We start from the raw sequence: 22,299 nt of genomic DNA, 5'->3' as shown, positions 1-22,299 counted from the left end.
AGAAGTGCCTCTTATTATGACCCGCTGTACATGAAATAATGGCACTAAACTGCCACAGTTCCAGCTTACAAAGTGAAAATTGTCGCTTTACTTGTAGACCTCCTGCACTCTTTTTTGGGGAAATGCAAAGTCCTTTATCGTGACACACAAGAGCGTGACAAACACTAAGCCCAAACGCACTGCTACTTACCTGGAACGAACTCAGGCAAATTCCAACTCCCGCCCCGCCCCGCCCCGCCCCGCCAATGTGGTCTCTAGGTATCGAAACACTGCATTGGTCAGGAATCCCATATACGCTGTAGTGTATATACTATATAATGCTGTGTACATCATATTATCTCAAATATATGCTAAATAAATACATTTTTTTTCTAACAAAAATTCGGTCTGTTTTACTACGTGACAAGCTACAAGTTTGTGATCCTGTGGCGCTGCACCTTTGAAACCACGTGCAGCGCTCGTGCCTAGCTCCAACTGACTGCACGCAGGGGTAACTCGTCATGCTATTGCGGTGATGCCTAAGAGAGGCAGGCGTCGCTGTGAAAGATCAAGGTACTGTAAGCCTCCCTTAATTGCGCAGAAGTGCTGTTCGCCTTCAGCAGGCAAAGGACAAGCCGAACGGTCCGGAAAACTTCAAGAACAAAAGCTGGTTTTAGCCTTTGGCTTCTCTTATTCTTCCTTATGTTTCTCTGGGCATACTTTAAAATCCATTTTTCATACAATGTAAGGTAGTTCAACGAAAATAGGAAAGGATACCTTGAGAAAAGCAGTCAGAATCGTAGAAGAGTAGGTCTAGAGGTCATCTACTCCAGCCCCCTGCCTGAAGCAGGATCGGCCCTATCCAAACCATGCACATGCAATTTTAACCTATTAGTTAAGCTAGGCAGTCAACCCCGTCTCACACCCGCAAGGCACAGGCCCCTAACCTGCCACAGGTAAAAGCATCAAGGCAACTGCGGCCAGTGGTCTGCTGCTTAAAGGGTTGCTAAAATACGCTCAGGAGATCCAAGGAAGAGGGCCGTGTCCTCTGCTAGAGGAAGGCTAACCTCCCAATCCCACTGAAGCCATTTAATGTGAAGAGAGGCGTGCAGGCGAAATGGCGACACTAACCCAACTATTTAACCAGTCTGCTGGCAGGAGGGAGCCCCGCACTTGGTCTCGGCTCCCGGGACCGTTCATCATCAAATGCAAAAAAAAGGATGAAATCAAAATAGTATTTGGCATTTTTAATTTAGGTTTGTTTTATTTAAGTTTAATGTTAATTCCATGCTGTGTTTCAGTAAGAACAATACAGATTCTGTATCTGTGGCTCCAGTCAGATATCCAGTAGTACAAATTAGCTTCAAGTTACACATACTGAACAAAAGAGGTTGAGCGAGCGAGAGGAGGAGGGGAAGGGGAAGGGAGAAAAAAAAATATTGAACACGCATGCAGGCTTTCAATGCCACCTTCAACGCTAACCTGCTTTGAGGAGAAGTAGAAAGTAGGCAAGAATGAACAGCTATGGATTATTGAACTGTTACCAGCACCGTATTTTTTCAGCAACATTTCAGCAGTTTGGAAACTTTTTACAGCAAAACCACTATAATAAACGTTCCAAGAAAACCTGTAACTTCAATCTAAGTTAAACTCCAAATTAAGTTAAACATTGGTATAAAATTCCGTTTGAACAATTATAAAAAAGAAAAATACCACCACGTGCACCCTACAGTGCAGTAAGTCTCTTCCTTAAAAGTCTAATGGCTTTCAGATGTAACATTCATTTCTAATGGTTATCTTGCCACACCTGGCAGAAGACAGTACAGTAATGCTGAACGAGCCGTTACGCAGTCCTGTTAGTGTCTTAAGGAATCTAGGAAGCTGGCACCAGTAAAATCCACAGAAAGTCACTCTTGCCTTTTAAGAACTTTTGAACTGTGTTTAAAAAAACCAAAACAAAACAAAAAGAAACCCAACAGGGCAGGAACCTAAATTCTGAGACCCAATGTAAAAGTCAGATTTGGTGGTTCTCAGAGTGACACTGAGGGATTTGTGGGGGAAGGTAAGGGTGGTCAGAGATGGGTTCTCTTGTTGGCCTTGATGTCTCACTGGTTTTCATCTTCCACATCCTGCAGCGCTTCTTTATTCTGTTCTTCACCTACAAAGAAGCAAGCACGTAAGTAAGTAATAGAGTACAGTGGAGGGTGCGAGTGGGAAGACAGCAAGGGAACCCGCTGGTACGTCATCATTTCTCAACGCAAGATACTTGTGTAGCAACTTCACTGGTCTCAACACTGATTTGATGCCGTTTACGTTAGAACTTCTTAACTGTATGCGGCTCTTTACATCAATTCCTTGTATGGAAATACTCGTAGCCTAAACCTGTCATTTCAGCCATGTCCTGTGGTTAGGACTAATGTTTGCATCCCTTCAATTATGTCCTTACCACAGCGCACAATACCACTTATACATGGCATTTAAATCAAATGGTACACACCAAATCAGGTCTCTCAAAAGGTGTACAACCGAGACAAAGTTACCAATATGGCTGTAGATCAACACAGCCCTACACTTCAAAAATCACAAGCCAAAAAAGTATTTCCTTAATAACCTCAATCCACTTGTAAAAAAGGACCTAAAAAGAATAATTTTCTAAAGATCTAACTGTAGAAAGTAATATTAAAGAAAGGGAGATCAACATCACAATTTTCCATGCCGCGTGCTTAGTTTCTTCAGTGCTACAGCACTGAAATCTATTTCCCAAAACATCTCCACCAGAGGTTGCATATTGTTTTCATTTTATTCTGTCTAGCCACCCAAAAATGGTCACAGATGTTAGGGGCTGGAAGGGACCTTACAAGATCACCGGGTCCAGCCTGCACATACTTTCCTACTTTTCAAATGCAGTGCAGGAAAGCAGGCCAAGAAGTGAAAAGGTGCAGCTGAGGTTATTAAGGAGGATCATTTTGTGCAGATTCTTTCATGCTTCTTGTTTAACTATTAGTCTGGAGCCAATTAACTGAGCTGCTACATGCAGTGAAGAGCCAGCTATATCTTTTGAACTGCTGCCTTAAGGAGTTTTTGACTGGTTGTCCCCTGGACCAGAAACATGGATGCTGTATGTACCTTTTCCAGCAATTTAACAGAAGTAAAGGAACATGTACTAATACAGTCAACTGATTAAAATTTTCAGGTAGAACTGCCCTTTAACTATGATGCTTCAAGGGACAATGTAAAACAGAATAATCTATTCCATTAGTCTACAGGAAAATTCAATCAGATCAAACAAGCAACTTTCTGACATCCAAGCAGAATGCCTGCAGACTATGTATCTAGATGCAAGGAAGTCACTAAATATGTGGTACGGGTGTTTTGGACAATGCTATCCATAGCAAATAAAAAAAAGGACCCAAAACATACTTAAATAGTGACATTAAACAAAAATAAGACCACTTTTATTGAAAGAGGAAACTGGTAAAGGACCTAACCCTAACCTGAGATGATGATGAAAATGCATTGCATCCCCCACATGCTTTAGCCCACACAAAAGCAAATACCGCGTAACAGGCCAAAAGTGAAAGTACATTTCATGCCCAAGTATTCTTAATCTCTGTCAAGGTATCCAGCTCATTTACCAAAGGTCTAGATCATTTTTGGTCTTAGTTATACATGTCTGGGCCTGGGTAGGTAGGGGTGACAGGCCACAAATTAGCCCTGGAACAGAGTCAGAGATGCAAGCAATTTATCAGGAACAGGACAGTGGTAAGCAGGCATGGTTAGTGACAAGAGAAATTATAAACTGAAAAAGTCACTGAGCCACGGTGAGGACTTACAAAAGTAGATTTTTAGGAAATGAACAGTTGGGCTTCATTTTAGGAATCTATACAAACAGGAAAGAAGGGAAAACAGGAATCGTATGAAGACAGTATTACAAGCGTGAAAATAAATACTGCTTGCTTATAACTTGATTAAGAGAGACAATGGAAGTGGAGAGATGTAAAAGTCCAGTCATACTCAATTTGTTAGGAAACCATGCTGTGATACACAGAACCTAAAGACTAAAAGCAAAAGTAAAGTGGAATGGTACTGAAAAGCCAATACTTTAGAAATCTAGCCATTCTTTCTCCCTCAGATTTGTGAAGCAAATGTGATCATGCTTCCACTTAACATGGTAAGTAACATCCCATTAACTAGTCCCAACAGCAAGTCACCAGGTGTGGGCAAACGGCAGATCTGGCCAGCAGCTGGACCCCCATTTTCCAGCAGCCCTTGCCCAGGCAGCTCCCACCGTCTCCGTGGAGACCCCAGGAGCATGGGCTGTGACAGCACCCAGCCAGAGAACCAGGACCGAGGCAGGAGCTGCTGCTGCAGGGGCTGCTGGGAAATGGAGACCAGCCTGCCCACCCCTGTTCTAGAAGCATTTATCCTATATTATGATTTTAGATTTGCCTGCAGATTTCCATGGTATTTCAAACATGAAATGGATACAATTTTTTTTTTTTTTTTCTTCAGAGGTCTGTAGAAATGAGACTATTACACTATACCCTCTGGGAACTCTGATCACAGATTCATAAAAGCATTACAAATCAAACTCATTTCAAAAGCACTGCACTTTTCCATCAGGTTTCACATTTTGAAGAACAGTTACTGTTCTCAAAACATCTCTTTTTTTTAAGCCATCTCTGAGCAGTCTTTATTCAAGGAAATTACAACACTGCATATTAAGCATTGCCATAACACACTAACTGAACAACAAGATCTAATAGCACCCAGAGCATGGAAAGGGTAGCCTTCAGTAAGCGACCAGTCCCATCCAGAGTGAACACCTGGGGATTACCTGGTGTTTTGAAACTTGACAAGGCATGCAGAAACTTGGGTCAGGTGGTCCTGTGTCTGATTACAGACAGATAAAAGCAGAACTTATCTAGAATGCTTCTCAACTGCCCAACCCTTCTTTCTATTGCCAGCCCCTTGCCTCCACAGTTACACTCACAACAGGCTCCTTTTGCTTACTCCTTGGTTCCAGACACCGCCTCAGGCTGAAAACGGACAGTGAAGGAAGCAGGGGCAAGTCAGGGACCCCATCCATATTACAGGATGGTGGACTAACACGATACAGCAAGGGGTTATGGGCGGAGACGACACACAAATGGATGAGTCTCACTTCAGGATATACAGAAGAGCACACTCTTAATGCAATTCTCTCCACCTTCTCAACTCAAGAAAAGGTTGTAGAAACTGACTTGTTAAATGCACCAAATTATTCCCCATACAGGTCTCTTAATTCATTTACCTGTTCAAGTAACGACCATTTTCATCAATCCTACTATGTGACATAGCCTACCTCTTCAACAGATTAGTTCAATCCATGACCTCTTAGCTGGCCTTTTAACCGTGAGAGCATCTACTTCAAAGAGATAACAGCAAAGGTGTATTGAATGAAGGTACAGGTAATTACCCTGGCTGCTTCTAATCTAGCAACCCAGTGCCTAGCTACTTGGCTGCTTCAATTCGGATATTCATAGAATGGTAAAGCACCGATCAGTCAAGTACACTTTCCCCCAGCGTGCATCTAGTAAGTACAGTTACCAGAAGGGAGAGTCTGGGTTTCTCCACCCTGGTTCTGAGATCCAGAGGAGAAGGGAATTCACAAAATCAAAGGAAAGCAGGGCCAAAAGGAACCTCACAAAGTCATCTCATCTAATTCAGCCCCTGCTCAAGGCAGATCAGCCCTGACTAAATAGTCTCATTCAACTTTCTATCCAACCTGCTTCTGAACATTTCCAGGACAGATTCCACAACTTCTCTAGGTAGCCTATTCCAGTGCTTGACCACCCTCCCAGTCAGACAGTTCCTCCTAATCACCAGTCTAAGTTTCTTCTGCAGCAGCATGAGTCCACTGCTCTTAGCCAAGCCCAGCAACATCCTCCCTACAAAGACTGTAGTTATTAGTCAAGTTCCAAAAGGTTATTATATTCTACTGACTTGAAATCCCCTCAAAAATCATTTCAATTACTATTTTGATAGCATAATTCTATCACACATAGGGGATAATGTGTGCGCAAAAAACATCCAGGAACACATTCCAGGAAGCTTAAGTGCACTGCTGACACCAACATCTCAATGCTTTTTTAAAGCATCAAGATACTTTTTCTGTCTAAGGGGACTTGCACCATCAGCTGCACAAAGAGAAATACAATGATTTTTGGAATACCTAACTACAGGGCAGAGTGCATTTATTCTCAGAACACCCATCAGTACAGATTCATAAGCCTTGGATAAGGACGAACTTGCTGCACATCAAACGAAAGACTCTAGGTTTCACGTTGTTGCTACAGGCATTTTGCCCACCCCAGGTTAGACAATGGATTTGTATGAAATGCTTTGGATAGAGACGATGATCCTTCCTCAGGCAGGAGGACCGACTAGATGACCCTTCCAGGCCTACTTCTCTATGATTCTATGAATTATAATCACACCTCAATGAAAATTGCAACGATATGCTACTCACCCATCTGTTCTTAACAGTCCACTCCAAGAGCTAGAAAAGCTGCAGAGTGGACTTTTTCCTTTTCAAAATCTTTTTTAATGTATGTCATCTTTTATCTTAGTGCAGGGAACAGTTTTGTACTAACACTCCTCTAGAATGGATCTCTCAAAAATGGAGATTATATCAGATCGATTTTCAGGGTGAAGGCATGCCACCACTTTTTTCAATGCGGTGGCACCCCTAGCTGAGAGCCACTCTTGGCACTGCCTCAGCTTATGCGAGTGCTTCTGAGCTGGGTAACGCTGTGAAATTGGAATGCAACTGCCCTTTGCTGCAAAGCCAGCCCAGGAAGGGCTGTGCCACTTGCACACTCTTCCTATAACAGCCTTGTGCTAGGCAGCTCTTTCTGGTTTACGCCCCACATCATCTCCCAGAAGCAGAGCCAAAGTTCCATTTGCACCTGTTTCCAGGAAAATGGTTGGGGGTAACAGATCAGAGAGAGCTGCCTGGCACAAGGCAACTTTGCTGCCTGCTCTAGCCTGATTAGAGAGCCCTGACGCAGGGGGAGCGCACACAGTAGTTTTACCTGACCACTGCTACTGCAGCACCCTTGAGTGGGCAATGATGCATAACCACTGAGATGAAGGCAGCTAGCTGGACTGGGTTCTAGCCAGGAGCAAGCTGGGGGACTTGGTATAAACAGGCTTTGCTGTTAGTAGCCTCGTAAGCATGAAACGTAATGCCCTTTCCAGCCTGGTGAGATATGGCAGCCTGGGTTTGGCAGCAGGAGCCAGAAATTGTCCTTTAATGGCTTCCCTATGACTTCATCTCATTTTACTGGGGGAGCGCTGTCCCGAGATTACATTAGAGTTTTGCAACTGTGTTGTTTCAGAAGTGACTGACTGGGCCTGACAAGAAAAAGAGTAAGCGTCAGAGCTGGGGAATGGAGAAATGGTAGTCCAAGGCAGACAAAGTCTGTGGAAGAGCAGAGGGAACTTGAGTGGCACAATAAAGGCTATTTTGGAACAAATTCTGCTGTGCTGCTCTGAAGACAACACCGTCTCCTTCCCAGGAGCTAACCACAAAAAGGAAACTCTCAAAGGAGGCAGGGGTGCTACAGATCACCAGGGAAGCAAGGAACTGAGAAGCAGCGGGGTCTTGAAACCAGAGGTATGCTGCCTGAGAAGCCATGCCAGGGCTGGGAGACTGCTTCTTGGGGAGTCCTGAGGAAAAACTTCCCCGTTCCCAAGTGGCACTGATCCCATGACAACTCTGTTAAGTGATTTCCACATAGTAGCCCCGCTTCTCTTTAAGAGATGCAGTTTCTTAGACATTCTGTAGGACTATCTAAGAGCTGGAAGACTACGGTACCAAATCGTTTACACATTTAACTTACTGACAACGTACTTCATTGTCTAAAAGTAGGTCAGAGATTGCATACAATTCTGCAGACAGAACCAGCTTAGTTCTATATAGATAACAACCAGAAGTGCCTTTATTTCATTAATATTGCCATATATCAGCCAAGTTTATTTCGTTATGTAATTTCCTCAGTAAATTAGAGGTGCTAGAAAAATTAAGTATGCTACACGCTACATGAATCTACTGGGAGAAAGTCTTGCTAATGCATCAAGACAATCATAACTCTTGCCATAGTAATAACTGGCTATTTAATTTTTTTTAAAATTATCACACAGAAGTAGGACAAGAAGGCCATCTAGTACAATCCCTTGCTCAAGGCAAGTTCATTTCATCTCCATCAATACCCTCCTAGACAACCTTTTTGCTTATCCCTTTTAAAAACTTCTGGAGCAACTGCCAGGTACAGCTGTCGAAACTTCAGAAACACCCTTTAACTTGTCACAGGTAAAGCAGGGGCATGAGTATACTGTCAACATCCTTCCACTACAAGGGCTAGAAAGTAGCTTGTTAAAATATACTCAAGAGATGCAAGGAAGAGGATCATGCCCCATCCCTCAACAGAGGAAGGCAAAAACCCCTTCCAATGACTAAATATGCTAGAATCCTGCCCCCAAGCACAACGCTTGGTTATTCATTTAGTATTTACTCAAGGAGTTCTTCTTAAGGAATGACAAGGCACTACTGCTTGAAATGCTAAATATATTTTGTCACTTCCTTACTTTCTGCATTAGCAACTCAAATTAGAAGGATCACCACGAGCATCACAGAAACTGACCTGCAATTAATAAAGATTCCATCCCCCCCCCGCCCGGGTCATTATTGTTGAAACAAAATACAGTCCAATTAAATGAGGGGAAAATCTCTAGGATGTGACATCTCACCCACCAATAAATACTGAAAAAAGTTCCTAATGTAAATTGATATCATTGCCAAGTGCATTGAGGAAGAAAAACAAACTCAGACATGTCAACTGTACAGTACAGTGAAAAAAAAACAAACAAACAAATACAACAATACTGGTGGGGAGGTGAAAAACATCAAAATCCATTCTGCTGCTTCTTCCCACACTTAAGAGATCACTTTTAGGCCAGGTATGTATTTTTTCCTGAGATCAAGAGTGGAGAAGAATCTTAAAAGCAAAATCTTACTTACCATCACCCTGCATGTCTGAAGTCCATAGTGTCAGGTTATCACGTAACAACTGCATGATAAGTGTAGAGTCCTTATAGCTTTCTTCACTCAGCGTATCCAGTTCTGCAATAGCATCATCAAAAGCTGCTTTTGCCAACCTACGAATACAAAAGTAAATCTGCTTTGCTACAGTTTCAACCCAACAATGTAGTAATCTGATTAACCTAAAGCCAGAGGGGAAAATACTCCCAACTATAAGAACAACAGGACAATGGAAGTAGATGTTGAGAGAAGTCACACTCATTCATGAGAAGTTTCTAAGAGAAGGCTAAATAGGCATTTCCTGGGATGGTTAGGAATAGTGACCAGCCTAAGGCCACCTGTTTAATTCAATTAAGAAACAATGTTCTTAATTGAATCGCTCATCCAAATATAGGTAAAATTTTCTGAAAAGACTGAGAATTGTTTCCTAAAATTCATTTTGAAAAATTAACAACATTTGGGTTGAATGATTTCAGGTTTCATTTTTCAAATGCTAGAATTGCCAAGCACCGGTACCCTACAGCACACCAAAGGAATCCACCTCCTCAGATATTACTCACCTGCAGGCACGATCAGGAGAATTAAGAATTTCATAATAGAATACAGAAAAGTTGAGAGCAAGACCTAAGCGGATGGGGTGCGTCGGCGGAAGTTCTGTCATTGCAATATCACTAGCAGCCTTATAAGCCACCAGGCTATTCTCTGCCGCCTCCTTCCTGTCATTTCCTGTAGCAAACTCAGCCAGATACCTATGGTAGTCCCCTTTCCTGAAAGAAGAAAAAATAAAGCACAATAATCTTATGAATTTTATATTTCTGTTACCCACCGGCAAAAAAAACATTTTGCCTGCAAAATACTTCTGAAGCAAGATGTATATCTACTGCTGACCAATGTCTAGATATTATTGTATTATGTGCTTTAAGACCATTAGTTCTGAAGGACAGGTGTAAACACCTATACAATGCTTAGTGAGATGGCTGAAACCACAATACTGCTAAGCTTCCCGGGCACTTAATAGGTATTGCTGGACTTGTGTGCACCACAGAGATAACCAAGTTACAGAATCAATTTTCTCAGTTAAAAAAAAAAACAAACAAAACAAAAAACGAACCACCAGAGGAAAAAACATTTTAGACATTTTTACAAAGGAAAGGAAATACTTGAGAAATGCAAGTAATAGAGAATCACCCACTACACATCTGGGTGTTTTGGGGGAAAAAAAACTCTGCCCATTTGTCTTCACCAGCCAAAAACATGCGTACAAGGTACAGGATGAGACTTGCAAATTGACCCCTTTGCCAACGGACAGTATAAATGCCTCCTTTGGGAAGGCGGTCCTAAAAATACGAGGTACCGGTACTAAGCAAGCTGATACCAGCAATTACCCATGCCACAATCAGTTAATACGTGTCAGACATCAAAACAACAAGAGCTGTCTCTCCAAAACCTTTTCCTAAGTGCAAACAAAAACAGGAAAGACAAAGAAACTGTATTTGCTGCACAGCTGAATTCCCTCAACTGAATAGAGACAGAGAGAAGACCAGTGTTCTTCTTATCTTTAGATATTTTTGTAGAGGATGGTTTGGACAGGGATGATCCTGTCAAAGGGGGGGGGGTGTGGACCTCACTAGATGACCTACGGAGGTTTCTTTCCAGCCCCACTTCTCAAGGATTCTCTGCGCTCCTTTGCAAGTGGATTAGTGTACCTGCTCCACGGTACTGCCCACAGGGTGCTTATTCCCTTTGTCTCAGAGGGCGCTTTTAGGCTAGTGCTCTTTCTGGCCCTACAGCACTCCTGCATGAGATTTGATTCCGTCACACAAGTGGTTTTATTAAAAACATAACAGATACCATTATTTCCAGACACACCTCAGATGCTCTGTGACATATTTACTGACAAATTTTATAATAAAAATATAATATATGCAGCAATGTTCACTGAACATTGTAAAGCATACAAGTTTACTCACTACCTGCTGCAAATCCAGAATTAAAGCTAGGTTTAATGTACTGAGTTAAATGTACTGAATGGTCACTGGAAAAAATGTTTTAAAAATTCATATAAAATTAATCTTAAATTAAATCTAATTAAAATTTAAAAAATACTGCAGGACTCAGCAGTTTTTTATGTGGTCACATACAAATGTGAATGCTTTTTCAAATATAGTAGGGCTGTCCAACTCACAGCCTGTAGACTACATGGGGCCTGCAACAGGTTAACATGCAGTCCTGAGGCTCCCACCAAGCCACCACTGTCCCTACTCCTCCAGCTACAGCAGCAGCTGGGGGGGGGTTCCCACCCAAACACCATGAGACAGCACAGCCTGCAGCCTGGAACACCCATGAGGCACAGTGGCGCTGAAGGTGAGGTGGGATGCTACACCATACAAGGGAGCACCACCTGCCCAGTGTGTTGAGGTTGGGGAGCACCCACCTGCCCAGAGCCTGGGGGGGTTCCCGCTAGTGCTGCCCCCGTGGTGTATGGCTCTCACTGGTGCAGCCCATGGGGCATGTGGCCCCCAGCCACTTTGAAGTTGGACAGCCCTGAAATACAGCATAATACCATGAACAACTGTCATGCCATTATGTATACAAGGAGCCGAAAAATCAAAGTGGGATACGCAATGTTCATGTCAGCACTCCTTAACAGAAGTACTTAGATGTGTAACTAAATTTTAATTACCTCAGGGGTTTTTTGATTTGTTTGTTTGCTTTTATGCACCGCCTTTATACAGAAAATACCGCACAGGGCAATGGGACTGTTAAGACAGGAATTAAACCTTTCACCTGAAACTGGATTTAGAACAAATAATGTTGAAGAGCATAAGACTGCAAAGAGCTGTTTCTGCCTGAGTAGCATTCAATGGCCTACATGAAAGTTGGCTGACTTTAATCTAGTTTCCTCACAATTGGACACAAGCCCCTGGGGCAGAACACTAACAGGAAGATAATGTTAAAAAACTGATTAGATACAACTGAACTACCTTCTTCCTACAAGCAAGAGAGACAAAAAACCCACCAACTAGCAATAAGCTCATCTGTGTGTAACTATCAATATGTATGCAGTAACCATTTCAGGGATAGAAGATTCGAGTCACTGCTGCTGTTAATCTTCACATTTACATATGTGGACTTCAGTTAAATATTTTACATAACCTAAGTTGACCTGTGATGCAGACAACAGTAAGCCACTTACATTTTATAATAGAAAACCTTGGACTCGCCAGTGTTAGCTGCTGGAATGAGGTGTTTGTCCAGTACATCCAGAATATCACAACAGATTAACTTCAGCTCAGTCTCAACCTGTGAGGTGCAAAAAAAAAAACGCCCCAAAACAAAAATAAATCAGTGTTGAATAAACTGCGTTAAACAGTGGAAATTAAATTTTTCTTCTTGACAGGTTAAAAATGAGAGACTTGTTTTAACTGGATAGTATTAAGAGACTGTATCAACAAACATTAGTCAAAACAGGTATTTGTAGGGTGTGAAAGAGGGCTGCAGGGCTCCTAACTGTAAAGCCATTTTCACAACATATGTCAGCTTCAAAACTTACTTTTCAATGCTTACAATGACCCAATAACTGCACTCTGAGCACTGATACTTGCATTAAAACTTGTATGAAATTGGCATAGCAAAGTATAACAAAACACGTGCAGACGGGTGGAAGGCATACCGATTCTACAACTTGCTTCTTGCCTTGGCCCACAGTCAAGAGTACAACGTTCTGCTTGTCTACTAATGACCACGATGTTAAAATTTAGCCTCTCCTACCAACTTTCTCTACATGGTCCTAGAAACTAACAGAATTCTGCAGATTCTCTCATGTTAAAAAAAAAAATATATATACAAAAAAGAGTCTGTGTCCATTATGACACACATTTCCCTACAGAGCTACAGCAAGGGAAATAATTTAATCAGAAATAAAACTGTGGGAGATGCTTTGCAGGATTTACCATCCTGGTTCTTAGATCCTATATGCGAATCTGGCACAGCACCCCAAACTCTAAGATTCTGCTCCCTTATGGCTGTAAAGGCTAATAGGACAAAAGCCTCCCTCAGACCACGGTACGTTTCTACTCATTTCACAGGAGGCAAAACACCAATCAAGAAATGCCAACTTAGGCCCAATGCAGGATTGAAAACATACTTCAGAAAGTAATAAGAAAGTTTCTCTCTTGCATCGGACAGACTAAGCCCAAACAATCAGACTTTGAAATGAGCAAGAAGCTTAAGGGACACCCTAGCAGACAGGAGGGGGAGCAATAAGGAGGAGACCCACTGACAAAGTCCACGCAAATGAGTTGGTTTGAAAAACATTAGAACATACAAACTTTTAAACGCACAAAACTAGGAAAGGTAATAGCACTGATCTTTATAAGGCTCATCTCCAGGGGAACATGACTAAGCTCATTTTAGAAATCAGTTAGTAAGGAACACTTCACAAAGCAGTGACTTTTGAAATACTGGGCTTTGAAACACTACTAACTTTAGCAAGTTATTTAGCAAGGAGTTCCTACAGATACAAAGGTCTGTATAGCCTTTGTAACACAGAAGACTTATCCACACAAGAAAATGTTGCAGTGACTTAGTTAAATCTATTTCCAACTCCTTTCTCCTTAAACTGATGAAGGCTCCTATGCATCTTCACCTCAGTCTACTGCTTAACATTCTGTGGAGGCAAGGATTTCGTTGGGTGGTATCGTTTTATTGGACTAGCTATGTACTTAGGACCAAGCTAGTGCAAGAGTGATGATGTTGTAGCCATGATGGTCCTGAAGTTCTGGCAGGCAACTACAACTGCCAAAGTGTATGTACACGCACACTTCTGGTAGCTTTGCATGGCTCCACTCCGCAACTGTACTGCCAAAGCCTCTTTAGAGGGCACTTTGTGCATCAGCTGCAAAATAGACCACGCAGTCCAGCAGAAAATGTGCGCAACAGACTACAGAGCATTCTGCCAGCTGCCTCACACCTCTCAGTAGAAATGCTTTAACTCTGTTCGAGTACAGAACAGATCTACTTGTTTGTCATACATGCTGAAATGAACGGAACAGGTTGCAACTCTCCAAGCTCATGAGCTATTCTGATTATCAGGCCATAGTTTCCAAGCCCATCTGGAGTTCCTGATAACCTGCACAATTTCACGTGGTCCACCTACCGCCACCCCTCCGTCAAGTGCTAGACTGCATTGAGAGGCAAGCAGCGTGCACCCCAAGTGTGGAACGAAGCACTACAAAACTCAGGCAATTCCACTGTGGATGGGAATAACCACATCTTCGGGGAACCGAGCTGTGCTTCAACTCATGAAGCCCTGAGAGCAAGTTGATGATTTACCACTCCAACCACAACGGAATCCAAATCACTATGGGCAGACTAGTTTGCCAAACCGCGGCTCTAAATGTCAGCCAGAAGCAAGCATCTGACATGCTCCTGTTCTGCACATCTCTCGTCCCCCATGACATTCACGTTGGCAAATCTTCATTACTATTAAGTTCTGAAGCTCCTGTGCCTTCGTACTTTTTCCATACTTGTTTTGAATTCTACCCATGCCACAAAAATAAAACACTTCTCTTGGTATAAAAATTGTAGTATTCATTTCACAGACAACATGGAATTTATTTGATGGCCACAAAGCAACTCACCAAAGGCAAGCCAAGGCAGCCAAAACACCATCTACAGGGCCCACAAATGGACAAACATGTAGGGCAGAAACCAAAACACCCTCTATTACTGAATCCAAGCAGGCCAGCAAGCCCAAGATTCAAGGAGACCAAGGTTGCCCAAGGTAAGATGCCCCTGTCAGTTGTCACTGTCAGTCATGCTTCTGGCTCCTCAACCTGTTGGACCCATCTCTGCCTCTGCTGTCCAGCTCCTCCCATGTACTTCTGCACATCACACAAAACGCAGCAGGCCAAAATTGTGGGTTAGTACAGCTCAGGTGCCGCCTGCTAGACACAAAGTACACTCTACCTGGACCTCAGCTGCTCAAAAGCACATTCAAGAGTCATCTTGTAGCTGCTCAGTTGCTAAACAGTTTCATCCTAAACTATGGAAAGCTTCACAGTTAAGCCTGTGGCTCTCAATCTTTTTAGATCCAGGGAGGGCTTCCTTCCATAACTTCAAACATAGCAGCATCCTAGTTGAGTACCACTGCTGAGGTGCCTCAAGTTACCTCAGTGCTTCTCAACCAGGGTGCTCACATTGTTGCTGCCAGTTAAAAGCGCCCTGCGTGCTTCATGTACAACCAGACCAGGAAGGGCTGCAACACCTGCCTGCTTACTTCAGTGTTATCCAAGAAGCATAAAGCAGGCAGTGCCGCAGCCCTTCCTGATCCAGCCTCAAAGGCATCTCCTGGAAACAAAGACACGCAGGACAGTTCTACCAGGTGGAAGATACAGTGCAGGAGCCTGGAGATGAGCACCAGGTGGAACTGGCCCACGTCTGTTTCCAGAAGGGGTGTGTGGGACCACACAGAGGGCTGTGGCAAGTGGGTTTTTTTTTGTTTGTTTGTTTTTTTGTAGCTGCTTTTTAGTTCAACCCTGATACGCCCCCTAGAAACTGAGGCAGTTTTCCCTGGCTACAGCAGCATCACCCATGTTGCAGTATGCCTCACAGTCTCACATCGCCCTGATGATAGTAACTCTAGGGAAAGGTTGCTCACTTTTAACCAAACAGTGGCAATAATACTCATTTCCAGGACAGCAGTGCTGCCAGATTTCTGCATCCACATGAGGCATACACACGTGGAACTGCTGAAAAATGCTACCATCATCAACCTTTAGGAACCACCCCTTAGAAGGTGAAACTTTAGTTCAAGAACTGTTTCTAGCCTGTTATGCTGTCTTCAGTCCCATTCACTTCCCAAAAGTCACTTTTAACTTCCTAAGAGTCAACACCCTGCTACCATATTTCTCCCATACCACATGGTCCCAGATAAGGCATGTGAAGGCAAAACAAAAGATTTGTCCAGGGTTATGGCTGTACAGATAGGACTAGACCCTAATCTTCAGCTCATTTGTTGTCCTTCTCCCAATTAAGCAAAAACCGAAACCCTAGCTGCTTCTGAAGACTAGTCTCCATGGGTAAACCTATAACACTGAAGAGAACTAAAAAGAGTCTCCAATTCAAATAGGAGGACAGACCCCAAAAGCAGCTTACAGATGGTAAGACTGCCCGAAGAACATCAAGACCATTAAAAGCTGAGGCCATCATCAGCACCTCAAATGACTCTAATTTAGACGACTGACTCATAACAACAAGCCACTAAGTCAACCAACTCCTTCAGCTGCCTGAAAGGAGACAGCATGGCTGCCTGGTGGAACAGGGATTAAAATGGGGTACTTTTATCTGGGCAGAAAAAAATCAAATCGACCCCTTAGGGCATGGACCCCTATGTTGGGGGACTGACTTGGAGGTAGGGAGGGAGGTGTGTGGGGTATGCAAGTAAATATGGCATTTTTTATGCTGGTTACAGTAGTAACAAGATCTACTTTGTGCACTTGATCTACAATTTTAAACAAGTCTCATGCTTTCTTAGCTTTTGTCTTTGCTACATGCATTTTCTTTCAACTGAAGCATAACACTATCGCACAGTAAAAACCCATTGTGCAAAGTGGAGACAAGACTTAGCAATTCAGAGTGAGCAACATCCAACATTTCCTCTGCAGATCTTAAGCCCCGATTCATCACCCTGTGGGAAGAACCCCATGACTCTCCCACTCAGACTGGGGAACTAGGCAAAACGACCCCGTTGCCAACAATGCTTGTCCCTAACAGGTCCTACTGGACTAAGTTTCTACCTGTTTCCATGCAGAAGCTTATAGTTACCTATCAATTAAGCCACACCCTCTGCAATTCATATTTATCCCTCCTGCATGCCCTGAAGTATGTAGGGGGTAGAAAGAGGAAGACCAAATGGAGAAGACCGACTTTATGAGACCACCAGGATGGGAAAATTATCATTCAGAGTTCAAATAGGAATCCACAGCGTTAAAACTTTTCTGACCTATTGCATGCTCTTTGGGTTTTTGTAAAACACAGAACCTGCTCTATAATTTTTCCTTTAGTCAAAAAAAAAAACAAATCAAAGCTGACATTTGGCAGTTTCTGACGGCTACCTTGAATCTAAAGAGACTGAGAACCACAGGCCTCTGCCAAGGGAAGATAATCACTCCTGAAAAAGGCCATCTACAAGCCTGGGATAGAAAGTGCAGACAGCATCTGAAGTCTTACACCAGTTAAGTCTCCAGCATTTGTGCAGAAATCTCACCTGAATTGCTGTTAACATTGTTGGGTACATTTCTTAATCCTCTAGTTATGAAAGGAATAACATGTACACACACAGAAAATACTGTTACAAACATGGAGCATTATGTGTTCACAGGATTACTAAAATGCAAGTCCAAGTTGCATCTGGGTCTTTTAACCAAGAAAGCTGTGCAAACATATTCCCCTCCTACATAGCAAAGTAAAACCACACAGGCTTTTCTCCACATTTACACAATGAGAAAGCGTTAACATGCATTTGTTATATCTACTAATCAAGGCACCTCTTTTTTACTAAATGAAGACAACTTCAGTTTGAAAGTGCCCAACCACAAAAAAAAAAAATAAATTGTAGAGCACTGACATTTGAGATCTGCTGCATAAAGTAAAACTTTCTTTCAAAAGAGTCATTACAAATAGTACCGTACTGATCATATTAATTTCCATGTCCACCTAAACAACAACTCAATTATTTACCTAATGCTATGAACATGCCTAGTTTACCACTCCATCGGGCCACAGGCCTTAGGAAGCTGTACCACATAGTTTAGGGCCAATGCTGCCTGTCAAGTATCACAAGCTTTAACTTGCACAGAGGAGAAACTGAAGCAGACTTCGCCTCAGAAACAGTGGTTCTCAGTCATTTCTCAACTGAAGGTACACCCTGCTAGACTCAAGGTACCCCTTAGAAAATACCAGCTCTCATTTGGGTTTTGTTTTTGTTTTTTTATTAAAGTAAAAATAATAAAAGAGCTCTCTATTTTACAAATAACTCAGAAAGTGCACAATAGGGCAGAATGTTTTTTGACCCCATGGGTCCCTATTTGAAATCTCTGGGCTGATCTTATGAATCATGTGCAGGTATCTGCACAACCAGCATTGCTCATACTGCACAGCAAACTGCAGTGTCCTTCTCGCCACACCCAGGTTGAGAATCACCGCCTTAGGGCTACTGTATCAACAACATTTGAATATAGGGAAGGGATACCTTGCAACTTCCACCAGGTACAAACCCAAACTAATTAGTCATGACCCTTTAGAAGAGGGCAGCTTCCAGAACACTACCTGCAAAAGATGCAGTTTCAAATACAGCTCAAACATCAGCACTCTTAACAGTTCTCTCTCCTGCTGGGATCATGTGTCAGCTGAGTACTGCTGCAATTTGTTGAAGGAGCAGGGTTCTTAAAGAGCCAGAAGGTTGGTGAAAATATATGCAGTGAAATATCTGAAGGGTACTTTGAGCTAAATAAATAACTAACATACCCTCCCCCCGCACTCTCACTTACAGTGTACTCCCAAATAAGTTAAATATGCACCTTATTTCTGAAAAGCAGAATTAGTTTTTTTTCTTAAAATTTTCTTTATAGTAACCAAGTAGCAGCAACAAGGGAGCTGAGCCCTCTCGTTCTGCTCCCTGTGGATCACTGCAGGACTTTACTGTCACTTTTGCTGCTAAGCAGCAGAAACATCTCTTAACATATTTCTTGTACATAACGTGCACTCCAACCTTTAACAGCTGCTTCTAGGAAAAAGGTGCACGGGGTATGCAAGAAAAATGGATTTCAGGAGTCTGAGAAAAATTGCTCAAAGGTTTCATTGACTGCAATCACACAGTCAAAACTTGTTCTTTGCCCTTTGAGTCGGGAAGATTTTAAAACTACATAAACAATCACCTGTTACAAAGATGCTATCCCAATTAACTGCTTAACATCTAAGGAGAAATAAGTTTACAAAAGGCCCGCTTATAGTGGCAAATATACTTGGCCTCAGTTTCATAATTATCAAGGCAACTGCAACTGTAGAACTAGCCTTCAGGATTTGTCATTTCCTTTTGAAAATGAAATCACCCAAAGCATTTAACCTAAGTTTCGGTGAGTATAGTTAGCCTAAGTTTAGGCAAGTACAGTTTGGAGACCATAAAAATTCTACTCTCAAAAACAAGATCCAGTCAGAAGAGGCACAATTTTGACACTTTCTCATTTCAAGTCAAGCATGTTTGTCTACTGTAGGCTGCTCTGAGCCTTTCGGAATGGGCAAGACATAAATCAGATAAATAATAATAAACTAATAATGCGTGTCAAACCTCTTCCAGTTAGGTCCATACAAAGCTATTAGAGTATACTGTGATGTCAGGTAACTGCTGCATTCTTACAGTTACACCTCTAGAAAAAGCTATAGAAAATGTGGTGCAGGAGACAGGAGACAATTGGTTTCTACCCAAGACAAAAGCTAGACTTCCTGTCATAGAGGACCTAATGGAAGTCATTCATTTGGTACAACAAAAGACAGAACAACATAGAGTGTGAAAAGCAAAAAACCCCCCCAAAAAACCAAACAAATAAATTTTGATTTCAAATCAGCAATAATGCACAAGGGCCTAAAAGGGTCCTGGAACTCATTCCCAGAAACTTCAGAGATACTGCTTATTAATTTTACAGCCTACAGTTATGAGAGGAGGAAAGCAAGGTGCTGCATTTACTGCAGTCAAAGTACACACTCAGCTCCTCCAGAGCATTTCACCACGTAGATCTTACCATTTGTCGATATTCCCGAATCATTTTTAGTTTATCTTCACCACCCTTGTTTTCTTCTTTTTGTTCAATGCTGCTGATTATTCTCCAGGAAGCTCTTCTAGCTCCAATCACGTTTTTATATGCAACAGACAGCAGGTTTCTTTCTTCCACTGTCAACTCCACATCCATGCCAGCGACTTTCTTCATCGATTCAACCATTTCTAAGAGAAAAGAGATCATTACACAGACATATTAAATACACTTTTCAAAACACCTCTGAATCACCCATTGACTTTATTCCTGTCAAAACTAAGTTGAGTTCAAATCCATTCAATAAGAAAGTCACTGTGATTTCCAGAATTTAGTGTTATAAACTTAGCTTGGCAAACTGGGTTCAATCCCACCTTTAATTTCTAGAATCAATCCTATACCTTTCCCACGTAAAGTGAGAACGCTTCTGGAAAGCAATTTGTACAGAGCCATGAGAATTATGGATGGCCTTAAACCCCCTTTGTACAGCATTAAAAAGCACTATTCGTGTTTTCTTAGTATCACCGCGTTTTATTTTTGAGAACTGGATTTCTGCAAGTTACGGCTGTACGTACACCACTGAATGTATACACTGATCTCACCTGACTGGCTAGTCAGTTTTCCATACCCATCTACCTCTGCATCTGAAAACAGTCCAGCTCCATCCTCTTTGCAAACCCCCTTTGGGGATTTTCATAGATTCATGGATTGTTAGAGGCTGGAAGGGACCTTACAAGATTATTGGGTCCAGCCCCCCTGCACTTGGGCAGGAAAGACTGCTGGGGTCCCAGCAAGGTGGGCGTCAAGACGCTTTTGAAGATCGCCAGGGCGGGCAACTGTACCACCTCTCGGGGAAGCCTGTTCCGGACCCTTGGCACTTGACAGGTACAGTTTTTCCTTACGTCAAGGAAGAAGCAATCTTCAATCAGTTTGTGTCCAGTTTGACTTGAACGCTGCTATCAATTCCCCTCACTTTTCTCTTCTCTACACTAAATAACCTGTTTCCTCAGCCTCTCCTCAGAAGTCATGTGCCCCACTCTCCTAACCGTTTTCCTTGCCCTCCATTGGACTCTACTCCAGATGTGGCCTCACCCGTGCCGAAGACGAGGGAAGAATCACTTCCCTTGATCTGCTGGCAACACTCTTACTAATGCAGCCCAGTATGCCATTAGCCTTCTTGGCAACGAGGGCATACTGCTGGCTCCTACTCAGCTTATTGCCCAGAGTCACAGCCAGGTCCTTTTCTGCAGAGCTGCTGCTTTGTTAGTTGGTCCCCAGCCTGCACTGTGCATGGCACTGTTCCATCCTAAGGCAGGACTTATCATGAGGTTCAAAAAAGACAAGTGCCATTTCTTGGGCTCCAATCCTGCACTTTTGCCTAGGTCTTTCTGAATCCTAGCCCCATCCACTACTCCCAGCTTAGTGTTATCTGGAAACGTGCTGAGGGTGCAATCCATCCCATCTTCCAGGCTGCTGAAAACCATGAACAAAGCCAGCCCCAGGACCAACCCCTGGGACATCCACTTGATAGCAGCTGCCAGCCAGATAGAGCCATTAATTACTACCCCTTAAGCCCAACAATTCAACCAGTTTTCCATCTGCCTTAGAGTCCATTCATCCAACCCATACTTAATTTGGTTGCAAGAATGTTGAGAGAGATCATATCAAAAGTTTTGCTTAAGTCAAGGTATATCACATCCACTGCTCTCCCAGCGTCCGCTAAGTCCGTTATTTTTTCACTAGAAGGCAATCAGGTTGGTCAAGTATGATATGCTCTTGGTGAATCCATGCTGACTGCTCCCAATTACTTCCTCCGCCAAGTGCTTAGAAATGGATTCCTTGAGGACCTGCTCCCTGATTTTTCCAGGGACTGAAGTGAGGCTGATGGGTCTGTAGTTCCTCAGATTCTCCTTCTTCCCTTTCCTAAAGATAGCCACTATATCTACTCCTTACCAGTTGTCCAGGATCTCTCCCAATTGTCGGAAGTTTTCAAAGAGAACGGCCAACGGCTTCGCAATCTTATCGGCCGACTCCCTCAGAACCCTCAAGTACGCTGCGCCTGGCCCCATGGTTTTGTACACATCCCGTTTTTTTCTAAATAGTCCCCAACCCGTTCTTTCACCACTGATGACTGCTCACCTTCCCAAACCGAACTGTCAGGTAGATACAAGTAGTCTGGGAGCTTGACTGTGAGGACTAAGATAAAATTAAAAAAAAAAAAAAAATAAAGGCATTGAGTACTTCAGCCTTTTCTGCATCCTCTGTCACTAGGCTGCCTCCCCCATTCAGTGAAGGACTCAGTTTCCCTGATCTTCCTCTTGTTGCTACCACTTGTAGAAACCCTTACATTTCATGTCCCCTATCTGCAACTCCAAATGCCTCTGGCTTTCCTGATCCCTACGTGCCCAAGTCCTCTCTAGTAGTTTG

The 22,299-nt window shown here is 42.8% G+C and overlaps 1 protein-coding gene across 2 annotated transcripts in view; it reads right to left on the bottom strand.

Moving 5' to 3' along the window:
- Positions 1 to 1,216: 1,216 nt before the first annotated feature.
- The window catches only part of YWHAE (tyrosine 3-monooxygenase/tryptophan 5-monooxygenase activation protein epsilon), a 31,440-nt gene continuing 10,357 nt past the window's right edge, over positions 1,217 to 22,299 (bottom strand). The window contains exons 2-7 of one of the 2 annotated variants that reach the window (XM_090026291.1): positions 19,864 to 20,063; positions 12,261 to 12,367; positions 9,625 to 9,831; positions 9,044 to 9,180; positions 3,813 to 3,859; positions 1,217 to 2,137 (exon numbers count right to left, since the gene is read on the bottom strand). In XM_090026291.1, coding sequence (XP_089882417.1) covers positions 3,852 to 3,859; positions 9,044 to 9,180; positions 9,625 to 9,831; positions 12,261 to 12,367; positions 19,864 to 20,063 — 659 coding nt within the window. In that variant the 3' untranslated portion in view covers positions 1,217 to 2,137; positions 3,813 to 3,851. The remainder of the gene's footprint in view (positions 2,138 to 3,812; positions 3,860 to 9,043; positions 9,181 to 9,624; positions 9,832 to 12,260; positions 12,368 to 19,863; positions 20,064 to 22,299) is intronic. The other variant, XM_090026290.1, reaches the window with a different exon arrangement.

Source organism: Crocodylus siamensis, chromosome 13 (genome assembly GCF_052110815.1).
Source record: "Crocodylus siamensis isolate JL-2025a chromosome 13, ASM5211081v1, whole genome shotgun sequence".
Classification (NCBI taxonomy): Eukaryota; Metazoa; Chordata; order Crocodylia; family Crocodylidae; genus Crocodylus; species Crocodylus siamensis.
Note: the sequence above shows the minus strand (reverse complement) of the source record. Positions and strands in the feature narration are given on the sequence as shown.